This window comes from Pieris napi, chromosome 5 (assembly GCF_905475465.1).
Source record: "Pieris napi chromosome 5, ilPieNapi1.2, whole genome shotgun sequence".
NCBI lineage: Eukaryota > Metazoa > Arthropoda > Insecta > Lepidoptera > Pieridae > Pieris > Pieris napi.
Window position 1 is genome coordinate 13307059 of NC_062238.1, and position 24626 is coordinate 13331684.

A 24626-nucleotide genomic window follows, 5' to 3' on the forward strand; every position below is an offset into this window, starting at 1 on the left:
GAGAATTCGTTGCTATAATGGTTTTTATGTTATATAATAAAAATACCGCATCTATTCAGTTTGAGAACACTAACATTCATATAATTAATAGGAAAAAATGTCTTTAATTTGATATATGATTAATAAATGTACGTTATGAACGCATAAATGTATCGAGATCATACCTGTTTACACCTGGCTACGAAGAACTGCGGCCAGGTGGGCAACGGCACCCGTGATTTTTTAAAATTCTGATGTAGACGATATTTTATTTAAATTACTAGTGAACGAAATGTTTTCCCAAAAATCAATTCAAAATAATTTCATTAAAAATAGTATATTAATTTTGACAGGCACCTTGGTAGATATACATTCTCCTAATTATAAATATACATAAAAATTTGGGTTTTAGCAAATAACCGATGAGCGCACTAATCCTGCAGGCTGCAGCCGCATAAGTACTATAAGGCTTAAAGGCGGCTGTATTTTACAAATGCACCAGGACAATAACTAAACGATAAGTTATTAATAATGTCACTAGTCTTTCCCTATAGTTTATTGAGGGGATAGGGTGAGCGACCGGTCTGATGATGTCTCAATGAATATAATGCTAGCGTTTGAAAAAAAAAAATAAAAAAATATGTTTATTATGGAACATAAGATACATGTATCACTGATTCCACGTCATTAAATTTGAATTTGTAGGCATCCCTACTCATCGGCAAAGAAGACAGAGGGTGTAGGCCGAGAGAAAAAGCCTAAAAACTCTCGGTACTCTTTTAAAATATCAAATCATCAAACAACACTTATTTTAAAACAAATATCACAAATTAATTAGAGGTAGCCTGTCTAACACTAGTCCCAGGCCCTTTTTATAAAAACTTCAATAAAAACTTCTACATACATAAGATCGAGCCCTTGTCCAAGTTAAATTACGACACTTGTTGCTTACAAGCTCAAGCAACCCTTATAAAGGCGGACTTAAGAAATTATATGCGGATATAATTAAAATACTATTAAAAGATTGCGATACGTCTACCAAGTTGGAATTTAATAGAGAAGGTGTGAAGATTAAAGCCGAGTTATTCCGTGTACAAGTGTACATTATGTTACCTATATTATTAATTAAATGATTTTTGACTTTTGAGAGTACCTATGTACCTATTGTCAAATTCGAAATAGACTTAATCAATTAATTCTAACACTTATTAATGAGATTGTCGATAGTTATTTTAACTAAACTTTAATAATAATATTCGCTATTTAAATGATCAACTCCGTTTGGTGACATCGCTAGAACAATACTCGCCATTTGATGACAACAGCTGAAAATATAGAAGAAAAGAAGATTTTTTATGCATATTGAATGAACGATATGTTATGGTCTATTATTGACGTAAACTTTAAATTCGTTAAATAGATTTCGCTAGTGTTTCATAAATGTCAGTTTTGTATAACTAATAAATAATCTGTGGCTTCGCCTAGATCAAGATCATCGTGGTTAGTAATAACATGTCAAATTGATAATTATTCATGTCAATTGCAAATTGCAATTCCAATTTTCAACCTTGATAGATAAAGACGTGTGCTTTTAAACTACAATTTATAAAGTCTGAATGTTACTGAAAAATGGCAGATTCCGAGGTATTCACAACAACCTAAAACATTTAATTCGTAAATTATTTATAAACCGGCTTTTAATGTCATGGTTTTTCTCAGGTGTTAAAGAAATTGAAGGATGTACCATTTAAAATCCAAACCGCAAGTCTTAAACAGCGCCGGGAAATTATTGAAGAGATACAGGATGTTCTGTCTACACCTGGTAGTGAATACATTATACTTTAGAATGTACCTTTAACGTTACTTAACCTACAAATATAACATCAATTAATCATAAAATCTTAGCCTTCTGTGCCACAACAAGGCACTGCTAAAATGTATTGATCTATCAATTTGTATTTGTAACTTAAGTTGCTGCTTGTACTACTTAATATATAATACCTAACCTATAATATCTTCAAATAATTTTTACAGGTATAACTGAAGCAGCAGTTCGGTTTGTGTGTCGAGTCTTGACTTTAACCTTGCATCGCTACAGAGACTCTACCTCACAGTCTTATGTAAAGGGTTTATTAACCTACCTTGTGGTCAACCACAGGGAATGGACCTTTAGGAATTTTTTACCAGTTCTTTTAGACATATCTGAACAGCTTAGAAATACGGCCACATCGTAAGTAGTGTTTACTCTATCTTTAAATGGTCAGCAACATATTTGGACTAATTTATACTGTTTTATCTTTAATTTAGTAAGAACACCAGCCAAAGTGGTCTTTATGCTCTGCGCTGGACGACAGTTTTAGTGGAAAATGGAATTAAAGTGGAAAATGGTGAAGTTGACTATACCCCACTGGTACTCTGTCAAGCAAACTTATTGGCTGTTGTGTCTGCATTTGGTGATAAACGTAAAAATGACAAAGCTTACACTATGGTAAGTTACATAATTGATCATTTTCCTTTTTCATAATGTAATTTTACTATTCATACCTTTAATATTTTTTACTCTTCTTTTATTATAGTTACATACATCATGGCACTCAGTTGGAGTAGAGAAACTAGGAAAATGGATTGAAGTTCTCTTGTCTCAAGCTCCTGATTCTGGACCACACATCTGTGTGGCATTTTCAGCTCTATGTAAACACACAAAACAAATAGATAAACAAGATCTAGTGCTGAAGCATAAGGTAGGATTTGTGTACTGACAACAATCTAATCTAAGATAACTTGTATTTTTACAATGGGTCTTGATTTTTGTTTCAGGTGAAAATTCTGGAATCTTTCACTAAAAGTCTAGTTAGTGTAAAGCTGCGACCGAACCCTAATTATATTCGTAGCTGCTCTGACCTGTTGCATACTTTACTTAAATCGGATATTCAAGATACACTCCTCCCGGCTCTACATAAGGCTATGTTAAGGAGCCCGGAGACCATCATCGAGGCGGTCGGAGTCGTGGTCTATAATCTTAATATACATTTGGATGCACTAGCAGTTGACATAGGAAAAAGTTTAATAGGTTTGTAATTTTATACCATAATCGGATGGTATAAGAATATATGAATTACAATTGAGATTGTAAAGCATAATATTGGTAACATTAAGGATATTCTCATAAGTCAAGCTTGTCACAGGGCACTATAAACATTATATGTATCACTATTAAATCATCATTGACTTTAATTAAATTTTCTCTTTTTAAGCTAAGAAAACTATAATAAATAATAAATTTACACCATTCTAAAGCATATATTCTAACAATATAATGATCTGTTTCAGTAAATACCCACTCACGCGACGACTGGACTCGTGCAGCAGCGAGTCAGGCGCTGTGCTCCGTGGCGCGTCGTTGCTCGGCCTTAGCCCCGGCCAAGACTGTACTCGCCGCGGCCTTCGCCGAATATAACGGGGCCAGCGGGAAGCTCACTTCGAGCGAGGACAAGATCGCGGTTCTACACGTACGTGGCTAGTACCGTTAAAATAATAAGGATTCCCTAAATACTATAGAGATAGCGCGAGAGACACTAAATAATAACAGAAACTCTGCGATACCAATTTTATTAGAATAGACCGGTATAGTTTTAATGATGTTATGATTTTTTGTATTAATTGTTTTGGGACTCGTAATTAAAAAAACTCCTACTAAATGAAATAAGAAAATGAATTGACCGTCAGGCCGTCGGCACGCTGAGTGAAGTGAGTGTGACGGAAGAGGACTTCTCGACGTTGTTCGAGGAAGTCACGACGCAGATCTCGCGAGTGATGGAAGCGGAGTCGCACGAGCGCACGCTGTGTGTGTCCCTGGACGTGCTGCATCGCTGGGCGCAACGTGCGCGGGCGCCGCTCTCCGACATGATACTGCAGATGTATAAGGTTAATTCCGACGCGGATACAATTAATTATAATTCCAAACAAATCAATGGGGCCGTTTTTAATTAAAATTATGTTCGTTCAGAAAAACCTACCGGCGAAGAGCACTACGCAAGCGGTGAGGATTGCGTACACGTCGTTGATATCGCGAATCGTGGTCTCGCACGGAATCCGGCCTTCGCAAGCCGACGCCCTCAAGTCCGTCCTCCTCGCTGCCGTCGAGAAAGCGGCTCAACAACCTTTACAGGTATTTTTTTAACTTATTTATTAATAACCTCGATTTACAAAGGTTCATTACGTTTTGCGTTACATGGTATTTGCAGTTAAATCTCAATTGACCGAGCGTTCGTAAAAGAAACGTAACATTCCAGCACCCGATAGTGAGCGAGGGAGTGTGCGCCATGGTCGCGCTGGTGCAGATGGACTCGGGGGGCGAGCTGGCGGCGCGCCCGCAAGTGTGGAGCGCGCTCTTGCACGCCGACAGACACGTGCTGCTGCACGACCGGCTCCTGCTCGCGGCCACCGACGACGGTACCTATCGCTCGATCGGCCTCACTCCCGACCCGAACGAACTCTTCGCGCTCATCCGTATCTTACTTTAAGTTCGCTCTAAGGTAGCACTATAACATTTACCCCTTTATAGTCCTAACGCAGGTGGTGTTGCTATGCAGATCCATATTGGAAAAGTACCAAAGCGTCGCCGCCGACGGGGACTCCCCGGTGTACAGAGCTTTCGTATCGGTGTTGCTGTCCACCGTCAAATCGGTCCGAGCCGTCGCCCTCCGAGAGGCGAAGGCGACGGTGGCCGGAGAGGATAGATCCCCGTTGGCGAGAAATTTAGTGCTAAAATTGAATGCGGTGCTGGACGAGGGCAAAATATTCAACGTGAAAGAGAAAACTCCTCCGGAAGAGAAAGGAGAGGTGACGGGAAAGATGATATTGGATTGTGTCCGAGCTCTCTGCTCTTTTAGAGGTCAGTGCTCGATGCGTGACGGGGGACTTCACGGCTCCGAACGACCTATCGCTGACGATTTTTCATTCCGCTAGGCTACCCGCCCGAAGATACGGAGAAGCTGGCCTTAGACGCCTTGCCGAGTTGTCATCACCCGCTCGCCGTCGCCCTGGACGATCGCGCCTGGACCAAACTCGTGGGCCACCTCCGCCTCGAGCCGCGAAAGCTCGTCGCGGTCCATTGCGACACCCTGAAGAATACCTACATCGACGGATTCACTCCGACCGAGGTGAGTCGGAAGATCGAATCGTGCTCGTGGTGGAGCTCTTCTCTCGAAATCGAGGTGACCGACGTCGTGTCGTCCGCAGACGGCGTCCAACGTGGTCTCGACGTTGGCCCGGTGCAGCGAGAGCGTGGGCGGGTCGGCCCTCGCGGCGGTTCTGAGCTCGCTGGCCGAGCCCGACCTGCTGCGAGTCACCCGCGACGAGTACTTCGTCTACCTCACGCCGTCAACGGACCTCTACGACAAGAGCGTCATTCCGGGGTGAGTCTCCGCCCTTCGACCGCCGAACGGTCCGCCCGGCCCGTCGTATCGATATATAAAAATATTCTTTCAGAAACGAAGATAACAAAGAGATGAACCTGAAACGCGAGAGCAAGGCGTACAGCTACAAAGAGCAACTGGAGGAGATGCAGCTCCGTCGCGAGCTGGAAGACAAGAGACGCCGAGAGGGCCGAATCAAGGAGGTAGGGGACGCGTCGCGGCTCGGGCCCGAGGGCGGACAGAGTCGGTACTTTCAACGGTGATGCCTTTTCAGGTCCCGCTCAGCGCCAAGCAGAAGGAGGCCGTCAAGGTGCAGATGGCCAAGGAGGCGGCGATCAGGGATCGGCTCACGGCGGTACGTCTCGTTGACCGCCGAGCGGCATATTTATTATTCGGCACGCGTGACGTAACGTATCCGCTCCTCAGTTGAACGGGCGCATCGTGAGCGCAGTGCGACTGGTGGAGGCGGTGGGACGCGGCTCGCGCGCGTGCGTGTGCGCCGACGCGCGTCGTCTAGTGCCGGCCCTGCTGCACGCCTTGCGTTCGCCGCTGGCGGCGTCCGCGCTCGTGCACGCCCACTGCGGCCTCGGCCCGGTACTTCTGCCGCAGCATCCCGTGCTGGCCCAGCACGTCGCCAGGACCACCATTAGGTACGATTTCAATTTCTTCCAAACCCTGCTACGTCTCACTTACGTTGGTTTATTATTTTTCAATCAATAAATAATAATAAAAACTTCGTAGACTACACAAGCCCCAATGCGATTTGGAGCCCAGTTGGGAGGAGGAGGATCTGAGCGAGGCGGTGGCCCGGACCATTAACCTGGTCAACGAGGCCACGGCCGGAGCCAAGAGCGACGTCGGCGCTTCGCTCAAACCCAAACATTTCACGGCACCGGGGTTCTGTTACGTCTTTCCCTTGCTCCAGAAAGGTACGTTCTTAAAATAACAATTATAGTCCAGCCATAAGTTCCGTTACGATGCCTGTTTTTTAATGAAATAATGTAGTAATATTTAAATTTATGCCTATATATTTATTAAAGTCTCAGCAAAAAATTAAAAAAATCCTGCCGGGAAGACCACGGTATATTTGAAAATTAAAAAGTTGAAAAGAATAAAAGTTTTTATGGCCAGACTAGTTATAAAAGGTTAGTGATAGTTTTAATACTTAGGATCGAATTTCCAGGTCTCACCTGCGGCGCGACCCGCACCGACGAGTCGATGGTGGTGAACGGGCTGGCGGTCATCACCCAACACGCCGCTCTCCGCGGGGACTCGGACGACGAAGGCGAGGCCGTCCGCGACATGCTGTACCCCAGTCTGTTCCCCGTCGACCACATGTTCAGGCTGCTGATCGACCTCATCGGTGAGAAGCGACCCCGACATCCACTCGGCAGTGGAATTCTGGCATCGAGAGAGCTCATTTGAGTGTGCACGCTAGGGTCGAGCAGCGGGCGCGTGGCGGCGGCGTGCACGGTGGCGCTGCTGGAGACGGCGCAGTGTGCGGCGCGAGCGCCTCTGTCGCGAGACGACGTCGACTGTCTGCTGGCCGCTCTGCAGAGTCCCGCCGAGGTATCGTTATCGATCCGGCACTTCCTCCTCGGGGCATCGCGACCGTGAGTTCTGTTGATGAATCGGCTCCCCCAGGTGGTCCGCGATGCCGGTTTGCGCGCGTTGGGCTGCGTGCTGCGTCGGCTGCCTCCCTTCCTCGAGCGGGAAGACAGCGCCTTGGATCTCACCAAGAGGCTCTACGTCGCCACCTTCGACGTCTCCGAAGACAACATGTGAGTCAATATTGTATTTGAAAGAAATTAATAATTTTCAGCGAGGCCGTCGAGGGGGACATCGGGATAGGAACGTACAGAGCGATAGATAAATTAAGTAATCTATACGTGTGTAATTGAAATCGGTACCATTGTATATAATTATACTTGTTGGTGCATAGCGCCTGAATACTATTGAGTAGCAACTACTACAATTGTCTTAACTGCTACAAACAGAACAAGGGCGTGCTTTAGTTTGTAGTATTACTAATTCATTCCAATTACACCTCTGTACAAAGAAACATCTTTTTTGATTTATAATCCTTTTTTCAAAGAAAATATATTTGTTAACTTTCATACTATCCTGCAGTAACATTGGTCCTTTGAGCACGGATAATAATTGAAATAAGGAATTAATTAATTACTTCAATCAAGGTCAGTGGAGGTTATCAAGAAGAAAAAAGGATTTGTACAGGAGTGTGTCTTCCAGGATTTAACTGCTGGCTCTGTAAACATGTCTGAAAAAACCGAAGTAGCTGAACTTATTAAAAAGCGCAGCAGCTATAAGGGTCAAGTTACCATTTTCAACGGGTTTTTATCTTCATTTGAATCGCCATCACCTCCCGATGAAAGGGATTATGAGGAGTTGGAGTTGCGCATTAAGAGGTTTGATGCATTGTATAATAAGTTCGATGAGGTGCAAACACGATTGGAATGTTTACTGGATGATGAGAGTCAGGTGTTTGGGGAGCGTGAGGAATTTGAAAATAGATATTATAAGGCATTAAGTAATGCTCAGAAAATTCTTTCAAATTATAAAAAATCTCACATTCCTCTTCCATCTGATGGCGAAGGTAGTGTCATACATAGTGTTAAACTGAATCCTGTCAAATTGCCCACGATCCAAATACCGAAATTTAACGGTTTATTTAACGAGTGGATCGGTTTTAGGGATACGTTTATGAGCCTAATTCACACCAACAACGACCTAGACGATATTAACAAATTCCATTATTTGAAGTCGTCTCTAGAGGGCAGCGCTGCTTTGGTAGTATCTTCCGTTGAGCTCTCAGGAAAGAATTATAGCGTAGCTTGGACATTACTGTGTGACAGATTCGATAATAAAAACTTATTAATCCAACATCATGTTGCTGCACTATTTAAAATTGAACCTGTCACACGGGAGACAGCATGTAATTTAAAGGGTATCGTCGACCAATTAAATAAAAATCTAAGGGCCTTAGATACATTGGGTGAATCCACTAAACATTGGGATACTTTATTGGTTTACCTAATTACTCAAAGGTTAGACACAAAATCATTCCGAGAATGGGAGGAATATAAAGGTCGGCTACCCACCGACACACGTATTGAACTTTTACACTTATTAGATTTCTTACGTGTTCGCATTACTTTATTAGATTCAGTTGAACACAACACAAATTTAAAAATTAAACCCAGTCACAAAATTATGACGTTACAGACTAATAATATTAACATTAAAGAGATTTGTCCTAAATGTGATGGCGAGCATAAACTGAATATGTGTTCTCAGTTTTTAGCCTTAAATAACGAAGAGCGTCTTCAATTATTGCCAACATTTAAGGTTTGTTTTAATTGTTTCTCTAAATCTCATTTCTCAAATAATTGCAAAAAATCAGGTTGCAAAATATGTAAGAAAAAACATTCAGTTTTAGTTCACGTTGCAGATAAGCAGAAGCTGTTAGTGCGTGGTGAGGGTATTGGTTCTAATGCTACTCCCGCCATCAGTAATCCGAATAACTTGACATTATCAACCAGCGTTTCTTCTGCCGGTCAAGACAATAATTGTCGCCGCGGAAATTTGGTTTTATTATCCACTGCGCTAGTCAAGTTATACGATTCAAACAATCGCGAACACGTTGTTCGTGTTGTATTAGATTCTGGTAGCACATCTAGCCTTTTATCGTACAGGATGTTTCAACAGTTAAATCTGTCGTATAATAAAATAAGTCAATCCGTTCAGGGTATTAATAATGCAATTACCCAAATCGATAAAATGTGTAATCTGCGTTTTAAGTCATTGGATGACTCATTTACGTGTAACATTAATTGTTTTATTTTACCATCGTTAACTGATAGTGTACCAAACAGTACAGTTAATATCTTAAATTTAAATATTCCTACGAATATTTGTTTAGCGGATCCTCATTTTTATAAACCCGCGTCCATCGATCTTATATTAGGCGCTGATGTCTTTTGGAATATAGTAGGAAACCAAAGAATTGAGTTAGGTGATAACAAACCTACTCTTTGTGAAACAAGGTTAGGTTGGATAGTTTCTGGTCCAGTTTGTGATACGGTTTTATTTTCAACTTGTCCACCTAATCGTATTCAGTGCAATTTTGTTAGTAAAAATCTAATTGATGATGATATTAATTCTACGTCAAATAATTTAAGCCTTAATGATATTCAAATGGTAGGTCCGATGGTACAAGACGATCTTTTGTCTATTCTTTTAAGGTTCAGACAACATAAGTATGTTATCGTCGCTGACATAGAGAAAATGTACCGAAAAATACTTGTTCATCCTGATGATAGATACCTGCAGCATATATTATGGCGTGACAACCCATCTCAATCCCTTAGAGCTTTCCAATTAAATACTGTAACATATGGTATCGCGAGTGCACCATTTCTCGCTACAAGATGTCTGAAACAATTGGGACTCGAATGTCAAGACCACCAGATAGCAGAAGTCATTCTCCATGATTTTCTCGTCGATGATTTGTTGAGTGGGGGGGATGATCTGAATGTAGTGAGGAATATTCGCGAAAAAGTAATAACCACACTAGGCTCAGCTGGTTTATTCCTACGAAAGTGGAAGTCTAATGAGCCTCAATTAATTTCAGAGTCTGCAACAGAAGCCTCGCATAATCTTAATGTTGGGGGGAATGAGCCAAGTAAGACCTTAGGTTTAGGTTGGCTACCTGTTTGTGATGATCTTTATTTCCCAATTGGGTTCTCTACTGCGGCTAACACAAAACGTACCTTGCTTTCAGTGATCTCACAAATATTTGATCCTTTAGGTCTTCTCTCTCCTGTTGTCATTAAATTTAAGATTATATTACAAAGTTTATGGTTGCAGAATCTATCATGGGATGAACCTCTTCCTTCGCACATCCAAGCACTCTGGATGGATGCTACTAAAAATTTAAATGTGTTAAATAATTTACGGGTATCACGTCATGTAATGATTAACTCGTATGAACAATTAGAAATTCATGTGTTTTCGGACGCTTCTGAAAGAGCATACGGTGCCTGTTTATACATACGTAGTAGTGATCGTAACGGTAATGTATTAGTACGTTTATTAACAGCTAAGAGTAGAGTAGCACCGATTAAACCAACTACAATACCACGGCTCGAGCTTTGTGGAGCTCAAGTGGCTGCAAAACTATATAAAAAGGTTTGTAGTTCGTTAAGAATTAAAGTTACGAAATCATTTTTCTGGACTGACTCTTCCATTGTATTAGGTTGGCTTAAGATGTTGCCAAGTAAATTAAATACGTTTGTAAGGAATCGCGTCGGAGACATTTTAGAAATAACCGGTGATTGTGAATGGCGTCATGTTCCTACCGCTCAAAACCCAGCTGATTATGTTTCTCGAGGAGTTAAAGTCGATGATATTGAATCACTAAACATATGGTGGTCAGGACCAAACTTTTTACAGAAGTCTTATACTGATTGGCCTTCCATTTTAGTACAATGTGAACCGTTGCCAGAAATGCGTAATGAGTTATGTTTACTTAACATTGCTCATCCAATAGAATTCATTCAATTTGAACGCTTTTCAAATTTTAACAGACTACGACGTGCTATAGCTTATCTACTTAGGTTTATTGAATCGTGTAAGGGTCGACGTGCTGTAACTAATTACCTTACTGAAACAGAATTAAGTAATTCACTTAACGTTATTATTCGTTCTGCTCAGAGAGAATCTTTTCCAGAATATGATATTCTTTTACAAAAGAAAGAATTACCAGTAAAAAGTGCTTTGTTAAAATTTAATGTATTTTTAGATCAAAATAATTTAATGCGTATTGGCGGTCGTATTAGTAATTCACAATTTTCATATGATAAAAAACATCCTTTACTATTAATGTCCACACATCGATTAACACAATTAATATTTCAACATGAACATTTGAAACTTATGCATGCTGGGCCACAGTTATTGTTATCTTCAATAAGAGAAGTTTATTGGCCTATCGGTGGTAGAAATTTAGCAAAGACTACTTATAGACGATGTATCAGGTGTACACGCATGAAAGGAAAGATTGAAGCTCCTATTATGGGTAATTTACCCCAGCGTCGAGTAACTCCCGGTAATTATCCTTTTGAGTCTGTTGGCGTGGACTATGCAGGTCCTATTGCTTCTGTTAGTCGTCAAGGTCGAGGCTCCCGTGTTGTCAAAGTTTATATAGTTATATTTGTATGTTTTACGACTAAAGCATTACATCTGGAATTAGTGGGTGATTTGACAAGTAACAGTTTTATTTCTACTTTTCGTCGATTCATTGCTCGTCGGGGTAAACCATTGCACTTATATTCAGATAATGGTACTACATTTGTTGGGGCTTGTAAAGATTTAGCTAATTTCTTAATGCATAACTCTGACTCTCTTGCCACTGATCTCATCAATGATGGCATAAACTTTCATTTCATACCTGCGTATTCACCACATTTTGGTGGGATTTGGGAGGCAGCAGTTAAATCTACGAAATACCATTTATTAAGAGTATTAGGGAACTCTAAATTAACTTTTGAAGAATTGTATACAGTTTTAACGCAAATAGAAGCTATTTTAAACTCACGACCACTCACTCCCTTATCAACGCACCCTGAAGATCTGACCCCACTGACCCCTGGACATTTTTTGATCGGACGTCCACTCACAGCTATTCCAACTGAAAGTTATGTAGACCACAATTTTACTCATCTTTCAAGATTTCGAAGAATTGAACAGCTTCGTCAACATTTCTGGACACGATGGAGCAAGGAGTATATCTCAGAACTCCAAAAACGGACAAAATGGCAAACCCAAGGAAACCCTTTGCAAATTGACTCACTTGTTTTGCTAAAGGAGGAAAATCTGCCACCTATGAAATGGAAGCTGGGTCGCATCGTGGCGCTCTTTCCTGGTGCAGATGATGTTGTTCGTGTCGCAGAAATTAGAACGTCTACTGGAAATGTGAGACGATCATTTTCGAAAATTTGTCCATTGCCGAGTGGATTGGTTGAAGCCAAGCCTTCAACGCCTGGGGGCATGTTGGTGCATAGCGCCTGAATACTATTGAGTAGCAACTACTACAATTGTCTTAACTGCTACAAACAGAACAAGGGCGTGCTTTAGTTTGTAGTATTACTAATTCATTCCAATTACACCTCTGTACAAAGAAACATCTTTTTTGATTTATAATCCTTTTTTCAAAGAAAATATATTTGTTAACTTTCATACTATCCTGCAGTAACAATACTAAACATGTGAAATAAATAAAAATATTACTGGGGTGGCGGAGCGACCATCTAAATATGTGAGATGAATTCTTATAATTGTCTTGCACTGTATAACTGAAGCGAGAGAGTGGACTGGGAGTTCTCACTGTATGGAATAATATTGGAAGAATTTCACATACCTCGTATGTTGCGCTGCTCAAGAAGACTATGCAGCAGTTCCCAGTCCCGTGGATCGATCCAATGCGATGTATTACTGAAAATACTGCGTGTAACGTTTGCGTCGCGATTGTTGTCACGGCGAGCGTTCCACGACTTTTCTCCTGACAAATGTTCCCCGAGCTCAGGATATTCTGTTTCACCTTTCTGCGCGAATAGTTGTATGTGAAGGTTTATTATTATTATTGTCTTTTATTAACATAACTTTTACACATTGAAAGAAAAACACTTTTTTACCGGATTGAAGTTATGTATTATTATAAACTTATAATTATTTTACATAATTAAATGTTTTTCCGACGTTTCGCGTGCTTTTGTCTTCAGTCAACGTCACGCTGTAAAGCACGCGAAACGTCGGATTTTTTTTTAATTATGTAAAATAATTATAAGTTTATAATAATACATAACTTCTGTTCAGATTTCATCATTTGAACATCAACCAACTGCTGACATGGATCACGTGTGTTCTAAAAATTAGCAGCTGAAGAGCAATTTTAATTATATTTTATTTGAACATTAATCATCTGCTGACACGGCTCATTTATCATTTATGTGTTAGGGTACGTCTGTAGGGCTTAGGGATCCGTAGGGTTGTTAGGTTCTTACGTCTCACCCTCTTATATATTTAGTTGTCTAGTGCAGCTTGCTCATACATACATTACATATACTATTCAGATACTCCTGACATTGAATACATATAAATTTAAAACACTTTTCACAGTTCACTAACTAGCAAGCTGTACAACTTCAATCCGGTAAAAAATGTTTTATTTAAACTTAATTATTTACATTAATCTTCCTACTTACCGTGTCTTTGTTTATCATGCTCTTCATGAGTTGCTGTTTCAATTTTCTCTATTACTTTGGACAAACTCGGAAGAAGTTAAATATGATTTGGCAGGAAACTAGCCCACGAATTGTGGTCGTCGTTGCCGCGTGCCGAGGCCTGGATTAGCGATGGCGAAGAGGAGTTAATGCGACTGCTGCTGGAGGAGATCCAACACCCGTCGGAGCCCGTGCAGCGCGCGGCCACCGCGGCGCTGGCGGATCTCGTGGGTCGGGCGCGGCTGGCCACCTCCGAACCCCAGCAGGTGCTACAGCGCCTGCATCGGGTCTACGACGACATGCTGCCCGTGAGTCTTTTGAGATTAGATTGTTTGTGAAATTATAATTTGATTTATTATTTGTCGGTATAAAAATAGTTTACTTCGATAACTAAATACTAAAATAATTGTCCCAGCTCATCCCCGCGAAGCTGGACCAGTTCGGTCACGAGACGGAAGCGGCCGTGGACAACTGGGGCAGCCGCCGCGGAGTGGCGTTGGCTCTGAAGGCGATGGCCCATCGCCTACGCGCCGACGCCGTGCCCCACGCCATGAGCTTCTTCGTGCAGAAGGCGCTCGGCGACCGGCACGCGACCGTGCGGGCGGACATGCTGGCCGCCGCCATGGCCGTCGTCGACATCCACGGGAAGGACACCATCGGCACGCAGCTGCCGGTCTTCGAGAAGTTCCTGGACAACGCGCCCAAGTCGGGCGGCTACGACGCCGTCCGCCAGAGCGTGGTGCTGCTGGTCGGGTCTCTGGCGAGGCACTTGCAGCCGACCGACGCCAGGGTCAAGCCCATCACCCTGAGACTGGTGTCGGCCCTGTCCACCCCGAGCCAACAGGTCTGGCGTCCGTCGTCATACGTAGTTCGACGACGTGCGAGGTATTTTACAAAAGGCCTCTTTATTTACAGGTACAAGAGGCCGTGAGCAACTGCCTGCCCCACCTCGTCACCTCGCCCGCCCTCGAAGGTGAAATACCTGCCATCATGAACAAGCTCATGAAGCAGCTGCTGACCGCCGAGAAGTATGGAGACAGAAAAGTGAGTCGAAATGAGACTACTTTGTCGATTCGTTTCTCGATCGCCATTCACTCGTGTGCCTCTTCAGGGCGCCGCCTACGGCATCGCGGGCATCATCAAAGGCTTGGGGATATTGTCGCTAAAACAACTGGACGTCATGGGAAAGCTGACGGAAGCCATTCAAGAGAAGAAGAACTACAAATATCGCGAAGGTATGAACGGCGCAGACCGGGAATGACGCTCTTTAGATTAAAAAAACTAAACCGTAAACATGCCGTCGCAGGCGCGCTGTTCGGTTTCGAGATGCTGTGCTACAAGCTGGGGCGCCTGTTCGAGCCCTACATCGTCCACGTGCTGCCTCATCTGCTGCTCTGCTTCGGAGACAGCTCGCAGTACGTCCGCGCCGCGGCCGACGACACGGCCAAACTCATCATGAGCAAGCTGTCGGCGCACGGCGTCAAGCTGGTGCTGCCCGCGCTGCTGCAGGCCCTGCACGACGACAACTGGAGGACCAAAGCCGGTAATGGGGCTCCTCCGTGACCCGTCGGGACCCGTTTCGATGACGTTCTCCGCTATTATGTGTTCGCGTGGTGTTCGCAAGGGTCCATCGAGTTGCTGGGAGCCATGGCCTACTGTGCTCCGAAGCAGCTGTCGTCGTGTCTGCCGTCCATCGTGCCGAAGCTGATCGAGGTGTTGAGCGACTCTCACATGCGAGTGCAGCAGGCCGCCGCGGAGGCGCTGAAGGTCATCGGCTCCGTCATCAGGAATCCTGAGATTCAAGGTATCTCTTGAAGACAAAAATTAACTAAACCAAATGCTTATTTCTATATTAGAATAGATGTGTCGATAAGGTTTTTTAAATCTGTCGCACAGCAATCGTGCCCGTGCTGCTGCAAGCCCTGCAGGATCCGTCCAACAAGACGTCGGCGTGCCTCCAGACGCTGCTCGACACCAAGTTCGTGCACTTCATCGACGCGCCCTCGCTGGCCCTCATCATGCCCGTGGTGCAGCGGGCTTTCCTCGACCGCAGCACGGAGACGAGGAAGATGGCCGCCCAGATCATCGGAAACATGTACTCGCTGACCGACCAGAAGGATCTCATGCCCTACCTGCCCAACATTATACCGGGGCTGAAGAGTTCCCTTCTCGATCCGGTGCCGGAGGTAATTCGAGACGGGCGACCGTCGAGAGTCTTCGCGAGGGATTCGACCCTCTAAAGCCGACATCTCTGCCCGTCGACATCCTCGTACAATATCGTGTTCGCCTCGTAGGTCCGCTCGGTATCTGCGCGGGCGCTAGGCGCCATGGTGAAGGGCATGGGCGAGAGCAGCTTCGAGGAGCTGCTGCCGTGGCTGATGCTCACGCTGACGTCGGAGTCCAGCAGCGTCGACCGCTCGGGGGCGGCCCAGGGCCTCTCGGAGGTGGTCGCCGGTCTGGGCGTGAACAAGCTGCACAAGATCATGCCGGGTGGGTCACCTCGGCGATTCGCCCCGTCGTCTCTCCGGGGTGGACGGTGGTGTTCCGGTGGATTAAAACGAACGACACTTCGCAGACATCATCGCGACGGCCGAGCGCACGGACATCGCTCCGCACGTGAAGGACGGCTACATCATGATGTTCATCTACATGCCGGGCGCCTTCACCGACGAGTTCACGCCCTACATCGGCCAGATCATCAACCCCATCCTGAAGGCTCTCGCCGACGAGAACGAGTACGTGCGAGAGACCGCGCTCAAGGCGGGCCAGAGGATCGTCAACCTGTACGCGGAGTCGGCCATCGCGCTGCTGCTGCCCGAGCTGGAGAACGGCCTCTTCGACGACAACTGGAGGATCCGATATAGCTCGGTGCAACTCCTCGGAGACCTGCTGTACCGCATATCGGGCGTGTCGGGCAAGATGAGCACGGAGACGGCGAGCGAGGACGACAACTTCGGGACTGAGCAGTCGCACAAGGCCATCATCACGACCCTGGGCCCCGAGCGCCGAAACCGCGTCTTGGCCGGCCTCTACATGGGTCGCAGTGACGTCGCGCTCATGGTGCGCCAGGCGGCGCTTCACGTCTGGAAGGTACGCCTCTAGCCCGTCTCTACCTCGGTCTGGAAGACTCCACGACGACCGGCGAAAACTAATTGCGATGCGCGTGCGCAGGTGGTGGTGACGAACACGCCTAAGACGCTACGTGAGATCCTGCCGACGCTGTTCAGCCTGCTGCTGGGCTGCCTGGCCTCCACCAGCTACGATAAGAGGCAGGTCGCCGCTAGGACGCTGGGAGACCTCGTCAGAAAGGTGCGCATTTTTTCGCAATTCAATTTATTAATGAAATTTTCTGAAGAATCCGAAACCGCTTTTGTAATATTTAATAACAACTTACAATATCAAACTTTATTACAAAACTGTTTAAATAAAAACTAAAAGGCCTGAAAAACGGAAAACACGTGCTGTGTCAGTTACCAGATTTGGTGACGTGACGTGGCCTTTTGTTCTTTCTTACTCAACTTATTTACCAATTTATGTTCAATAATAAAATGAGTACAATATAAGTATTATATAATTAACATGCTCATTAGTCATAATTATCATGTAAATTTTAGGTTTTATGAAAAAAAACTCATTATTTTTTTTCGTTTCTGTTTTATTCTGAAAGAATTCTATAAAACGATCAAACGAAATTGTCGAAATAAAAAATTAATATTTGCAACGTTGTACGATTTTCCTAGGTCGACCTATCTAACGGGATGATGATAATAAACGTACAATAAAATATTAAAAGCTATTAATAATAATGTTTAAAATCCGGAAAGAATTAGGTGATAAAACTAAGAAGATAAGCCTTGGCTCGTACAGTCATTAGACAAAACACAAACCTGTAACCTAACTCTATTAAGAGGAGTTACTCTTATTAGTAAGAGTTAACTGCTCTAAATGCTAAAAAATCTTACCCCGGGTTCTTCAATGGACTATTGAATTTATTTAGAGTCGTAATAATGTTGAATTTACTACTCTTTACTTTGTTTTGATGTACGAAAGAAGAGGGCATTTGTTCTATTATTCGTTGAATCGAGAAGACCCTGCCCAGTAGAACATTGTCAGGTGCACCCTGAACAAAATAATTTTCAATATATGTTGCTGTAGATATTGATAAAGATAACTTTAGAAAAGAAGATAGTTGTTCCGATTCCAAGAAAGCGGAGTCGCTTCGCAGCTTGTCTGTGGTAACAATAAAAAAAATTACACGGTATAACTATTTGTTAAAGGAAATTAAACTCATTAGCATATTAATAGATTTTATTACAAAAAGCGCCAAACTGTGTCTAATTGAAAATAATATAAAAGGGCCGATATTATCTATCCTCATATTTCAGAACGATTAACGCATATTTGATAAAGATGCATGTCTTGTACTGGGCGTTTTTGTGTGGGCTGTTCGTTGCTTGCGCTTATGGTGAAAATAAATCCCAGCGAAGGTTGACGACTGCGGAGCGCATCGCCCTGACTGGCCGTCGATCTGAAGTGCATTTTGTCACCACTGACGATGGATACGTTCTCACCGTGTTTCGCATACCGGGGACCAGGGGCCCGATACTGCTGATGCACGGAATCCTAGACACCAGCGACACGTGGGTTTTGAGGGGCAATAACTCTTTGGCTATGACGCTCGCCAACCTCGGCTATGACGTCTGGCTGGGCAATTGTCGCGGCAACTATTACTCCAAAGATCACGTCAAACTGAATGCAACATCTGATGCTGAAGTTTATTGGAACTTTAGCTTTCACGAGATCGGCTACTACGACCTGCCCGCGACGATCGATTTGGTTCTGAAAAAAACTGGTGTGGAGAAACTGAACACGATCGGACATTCGCAAGGCACGACAATATTTTTCGTCATGGGCTCTCTTCGGCCTGAATACAATGATAAGGTAAACGTTTTGCTCGCTCTGGCGCCGGTCGCATATCTCCAGAACGTGCCGCCGCCCTTGTCATTGATAATAAAAGTCGCCCCGGAGTTGGTGGCCGCCCTCACTCTGGTGAAACAGTACTATCTTCTCGGTGACTCGCCGAGTGGCGAAGTTACGAGATCAATTTGTAATAATCCATTACATGGCTATCCTGTGTGTGCGTACGGAGTAGTGTTTCCCATTGTCGGAACGGATGCCGAGGAATATACACCTGCCATACATTACGAAGCGTTTAACTATTATCCTGACAACGGGTCCGTAAAAACTCTGGACCATTTCGCTCAAGTTTCGTTGCGGAGACAGTTTGCTCAGTACGACAACGGACCTTTGGACAATTTAAAGCTATACGGAACTACGTCGCCACCGAAATATGACTTGAGTAAGGTGAAAATGCCCGTTGCCCTGTTATGCGGCGCCAACGATAAGTTGTCGACGCTGGATGATGTGGCGCTACTGCGTGCCGCCCTGCCCAATGTCATACAGTACACGGTTCTGAACAGGAAGCGGGCGAACCATGTGGACCTAGTGTGGGGTAAGACTATGGAGAAATATTTGTTTCCTGATATATTGGAAATACTAACCAGATATGAAAATGTAAGGAAGTGAATTTGGTTTCATTGACCGATTATAAGTGCCATCTTGCTCAGCTAGAACGCACATCAGCTAATCGTTTAAAATAGGTGACATTGATTTAACAAATAAAAGAAATCGCATCAAGTTTTGTATTTATTCATTCATAAAAAGCCATTACAATAATGTCGAGCGATTGAATTTCTTAAAAGTAAACTGGATATACAATATCGCTACTGCTAAAGACAATGAAAGTAAATAGACATATCATTGCTATGGGAAAGGCGTAACTCTCGTGGAGGTAATTACAATTGCTACCTACGTACATGCACTGGTCAAAATTAAGTTTCATAAAATTAGAATACTATTATTTTTATTTAGGTATTTTATTTATAACAAACAAAAAATTTAATTTTTAAATTAATAATAAAAACTCGTGGCATTTTAATTTACAATTCGTCATTTGAGATTTCAATAAATTATTTTGCATAAAATTTAAAGAAAGAAAATATTAGTATTTAATACTAATATTTTTTAAATTCTCTTTACGAAATTTTAATTTTAAAAATACAATTTATATAAAGTAATTAACCCTTCTCACTCTCTCTCAATCGCTCTCTCCCTTTTCTTCGACAAAAACGCTGCACATCTTCGTGACGTTCCGTAAAAATTTTGCCCTCAAAGTAGTTTCACTTCACTAATTAGGGGAACGTCCATAAATTACGTGAGGTGTTTAAGGGGGGGAGGGGGTCGAGTCTCATTTAATCTTACGTTGGAGAGAGGGGGTCCCGGCAAATATCACGCAAATTTTTCTGATTGAAAAGAAAAAATTAGGAAAACGGTTGACCTAAAGGCCATCTCTGCAACTTCCCACTAAATCCATACCTAAACGCTCAACATTTCACTTATTTTGTACTTTTAGAATTCGTACTTTTGAGCTCGAAGAGCAATAACTTTTGAATAAATGAACCGATTTTTACGCTGTTTTTGAAAACAGTTTTTGAAACCTCATAACAGATTTTTAAGTTTAAATCGATCGAACGAAGAATTTCGAAGTAATTTCAAAAAAACGATTTTTTGAACATTTTATTTTTGAGATGTTTCAAAATTTTGCGAACCGAAAAAATGAAAAAAAAAAAAAAAAACTAAAAAACACGCTTTTAAAGCACATCAAACTAAAAAGTTCAAATAATTCCTAATTTAGGCTGAAAATGGTAATGAACAAAAAATACTTATATTATTGTGAAAAAGCGTGGGGCGCTCTGTGCCATATTTTTCGTCTATCGAGCAACCCTATTATTATTATTATTAATTATTCGGTCACGCCCTTAAGCGCTAGATTATTACATACATTGTCTTACAATATTATATTTATAACATATAGCGCTTAATTGCATGGTCACGATACGATACGAAGGAGCTTACGTTGAAGTTGAAACCGTGTGAAACAGAAGTGACCGTGTTTGTAGCTCAAAAATTATCTGTCAAAAACGAGTTGTTTAGTATGAAAAAGTCTTGACGCGAAAATAAATAAAATAAAAATCATTTAATTCAGACCTTTATAAGTCCATTATAGTAAAAGTAAAAAAGATTAATTAAAAAGAATAATTTTTTTTTGCTAATTTAAGGTATAATTACGCAACATTAAAATTAACGCTTGCGTAAATGAACACCATGAAATCCAAACGTTTCCTTCACCAAATATTTCAATGTTTTAATATTCTTCTGTTCGTTACCTAACCAATGCCACAAGAAATATTCATTACGTTCTTTGTTTTCTGCGATTGCAATTTGATAACTCCAGTACAATGATTTATATGAAAACACACCTGACACATCTTTAAGGTACACTCAATCGTAACACCGATATTGATTTAAACACGCTATCTATGGTTAGCTCGGCGAGCGCGTCTTGCCAGAGATAGTGCCGATACTGGAACGCGGCCTGCGCTCGGAGCGTGCGGATCAGCGGCAAGGAGTCTGCATCGGACTCGGAGAAATTCTCGCCTCCACGTCGCGGGATGCCGTACTCAGCTTCGCCGACGGACTGGTCAGTATTACGCGAGGAAGTAGTATCTTTTTTTCTTTAAATACGAGAGTGACGTGTTCACGGGACGTGCTGTCAGGTGCCGACCGTGCGGACGGCTTTGTGCGACGAGCTGGGCGAGGTGCGCATGGCTGCGGCGCGAACCTTCGACGCGCTGCACGCCACCATCGGCAACAAGGCGCTAGACGACATCCTGCCCCCCATGCTGGACGCGCTGCACCATCCCGATCCCGCCGTCGCCGACGCCACGCTCGACGGCCTGCGCCAGATAATGGCGATAAAGTCGCGCGCCGTGCTGCCCTACCTCGTCCCCGTCCTGACGGGCGGCAGCGGCGGTGCGGCCGACACTCGAGCGCTATCCGCGCTCGCGGCCGCCGCCGGCAATGCGTTGGCCCGCCACCTGCCGCGCATCCTGCCCGCGCTGCTCACTTCGCTTCGCGCCGCACGGGGCACCGCCAACGAGGGCCGCGAACTCGACCAGTGTCGCGACGCCCTGCTGCCCGTCACCGACGACGCGGGCGTCAGATGGTGAGTACCTCGTCCGTCGCGTCGAAAGTCGGCGGTCGCTTCGGACGCGTCTAACGCGATGCATACGTTTCTTCCCTCAGCATAATCGACTCGCTGCTGGAGTGCTCCCGAGCGGAGGAGGACGATCGGCGTCGGGCAGGCGCGGCGCTGCTGTGCGCCTTCGTCACGCACTCGCGGGCGGAGCTCGCCCCGTACGTAGGCGCACTGCTGCGCGGCCTGCTGCTGCTGTTCGCGGAGCGGGACCGCGAGCTGCTCCAGATGGCCTGGGAGGCGCTGTTCGCTCTCACGCGTACGCTGGACTCGGAGCGGCTGCTAGCCCACGTGTCCGACGTGCGACAGGCCGTGCGCTTCGCCGCGGCTGACCTCAAACCGGGAGAGTTGCTGCCGGGCTTCTCTCTTCCCAAGGTCCACTATTTATTCGTATCGCTTAGTGATATTTACTTGTATTTCTAAATGTTTCTCTCCCGTATGTTCAAATTCATCACCCATTATATTTATATTCAAAAGAGTATACTTAACACTTTACTTGAAAATATCGGTACGTAACGTTTAAACATGAAAATGTTTTCTACATAAAGTTCTCAAAGTAATTCTCTTCATTTAGTGAAAGTTAGTAATTTGATCAGGGTATCGCTCCAGTCCTGCCTCTGTTCCGTGAGGCTATTCTGCACGGCCTCCCCGAGGACAAGGAAAACGCCGCGCTGATGTTGGGCGAATTGATCAAGCTGACGCCGGCGCCTTCTCTGCAAGCCTCCGTGCCCCACATCACCGGCCCGCTCATCAGAATTCTCGGCGACCGCTTCAACGCCAGCGTCAAGGCCGCCGTGCTCGAGACCCTGGCCTTGCTCTTGTCTAAAGTAAATCCACTCTATGCTTCAAACCCACGTTGGTTATTTTCGATATACCGGAGGACGATTGCTCTGAGTAAATTTGGGCTGAAAGCGAAATCTCGATCCACAGGTGGGCCTCATGCTAAAGCAGTTCCTGCCGCAGCTGCAAACGACATTCCTGAAGTCGCTGAGCGACCCCAATCGGTCGGTGCGCATCAAGGCGGGCGCCGCGCTCTCGCAGCTGGTGGTGATCCACACGCGCGCGGACCCGCTCTTCGTGGAGATGCACAACGGCATCAAGAACGCCGACGACCCCGCCGTGCGTGAGACGACGCTGCAGGCGCTGCGCGGCATCATCACGGCCGGCGGCGACAAGATGAGCGAGCAGCTCGCGCTCGCCGTGCTGCAGACTCTGACCGGACCGGCGCTGCTGGCCCACCCCGACGATCCGCCGCGAGGCGCGGTCGGCGGCTGCCTGGGCGCCCTTCTGCACTGTCTGCCGCCCGCCCATCGCGACGCGGCCCTTCAGCACCACATCCTGGCCGCCTCCGACGACTGGCTGCTGCAGCACGGCCGCTCGTGCGCGCTCTTCGTGGCGCTCAAGGAGACGCCGCAGCACGTGTATCGGGATCACTTTGAGGAGAAGGTCGAGAAAGCGCTGCTGCAGCAGCTGACCAGCGACAAGACACCCGTCGCCTGCAACGCCCTGCGCGGTATCTGCTACCTCGCGCGACATCTGCTGGACGAAAGTCGACCCGTTCCGCCGTCTATCCTCTCGCAGTTCGTCAGGGTGAGCTCGAGTCGATCTCCACGACTCGGGAGACACACGGGAGACAGTTTAACGTGACGGGTCGTTCGGTCCACAGAGCATGAACCACGGCAGCAACGACGTGAAGCAACTGATGGCCCGGGCCAGCGCGGCGCTGGGGCGAGGCGGGGTGGCGGCCGAGGGGCCAGGGGCGGAGCTGCTGAGGGCGCTGTTGCCCGCACTCGTCAACGGCACCAAGGAAAAGAACACATACGTCAGAGCGAACTCGGAGCTCGCGCTCAGGGCGCTACTTCGGCTGTCGCAAGACGAGGACCACTGCGAGGTACTTAGTTGTACATGCCTTCAATGTTAGAAAAGTATCTGGGCTGTACGCTTGTTTTACATATTATATAGCCAAGTCCTCAGTCACGTGTGTCTGTTCGCGACTAACGATAACGATATGGAAGGTTTATGATTTATAAAGGTTTCTTGTAAATCATTTGGAATATAACAATAATTGTTAGGAAAAAGTCAAAAAAGTTTAGGAAAAAGTCAAGCCATCTGGGATACGTACAAAGCCAGTGCGGACACAAGTTTATAAACAATATAATATATTATATATATAATTGATAATGTAATTGAGTTAGGTACTGTAAAAAACTTAAACATCTTAAGTATGCTTTTATGTGGGAAACTTTTTTATACACCCTTACATTTTTACTTTTATAACCATCCTGTTTTTGCAAAAGTATTAATATGCTATTCTCATATCAACATGTTAAATATTTCATTTTGTACTTTTGAATTGTTAATTTTAAATTTATTTTTTGGTGTAGAAATGCATGTCGCTTCTGGAGGAAGGCGGTAGAGAGGCCTTGGCAGATGTCGTGGTGCGCGTGCTGCGGCGCGCAGTCACAGAGGGAAGAGAGGAAGACCTTGACTGCACACTGATTACCTGAACACTGTCCTTACATTGTCTCCATATAATATGTGTTTATATACTCGCATGTTTTTTATTTACAAAATTCCAGTGTCAACACAATGAAAACTTAGAGACAGGGGATTGCCTAATAGTATATGTGACTGGAGCTAAAATTTTATTAACACAATTACATTTTGAAATGAAATTTATTATATTCAATAATTGTTCCATCATCATTAAATGTGTTATCAATGAATAATAATAGTAAGTAGTGTAACTATTGCAGGGCTCAATATAAATAATTA

General features: G+C 44.4%; 3 protein-coding genes across 3 annotated transcripts; all 3 read left to right on the forward strand.

Annotated features, from left to right (window-relative positions):
• Positions 1 to 1505: 1505 nt before the first annotated feature.
• Positions 1506 to 24400, forward strand: LOC125049912 (eIF-2-alpha kinase activator GCN1). The gene is made up of 37 exons (XM_047649438.1): positions 1506 to 1623; positions 1699 to 1801; positions 2014 to 2209; positions 2287 to 2467; positions 2556 to 2720; positions 2797 to 3049; positions 3310 to 3488; positions 3706 to 3903; positions 3986 to 4147; positions 4272 to 4431; positions 4544 to 4873; positions 4948 to 5141; positions 5221 to 5396; positions 5470 to 5599; positions 5671 to 5751; positions 5823 to 6046; positions 6138 to 6325; positions 6580 to 6759; positions 6835 to 6965; positions 7041 to 7177; positions 13773 to 14004; positions 14112 to 14540; positions 14612 to 14740; positions 14808 to 14931; positions 15003 to 15239; positions 15321 to 15500; positions 15593 to 15882; positions 15991 to 16186; positions 16272 to 16786; positions 16868 to 17005; positions 21144 to 21296; positions 21373 to 21821; positions 21902 to 22226; positions 22448 to 22678; positions 22782 to 23441; positions 23518 to 23742; positions 24236 to 24400. Exons 1-37 carry the CDS (start codon positions 1609 to 1611, stop codon positions 24356 to 24358), a joined length of 8019 nt encoding a protein of 2672 aa, XP_047505394.1. The 5' UTR covers positions 1506 to 1608; the 3' UTR covers positions 24359 to 24400.
• On the forward strand, positions 9824 to 12598 carry LOC125049913. Its single transcript, XM_047649439.1, has 2 exons — positions 9824 to 12368; positions 12411 to 12598. Exons 1-2 carry the CDS (start codon positions 10332 to 10334, stop codon positions 12483 to 12485), a joined length of 2112 nt encoding a protein of 703 aa, XP_047505395.1. The 5' UTR covers positions 9824 to 10331; the 3' UTR covers positions 12486 to 12598.
• LOC125049915 (lipase 3-like) lies at positions 17018 to 19682 on the forward strand. The gene has a single exon (XM_047649442.1). It carries the CDS (start codon positions 18107 to 18109, stop codon positions 19280 to 19282), a length of 1176 nt encoding a protein of 391 aa, XP_047505398.1. The 5' UTR covers positions 17018 to 18106; the 3' UTR covers positions 19283 to 19682.
• Positions 24401 to 24626: the final 226 nt, after the last annotated feature.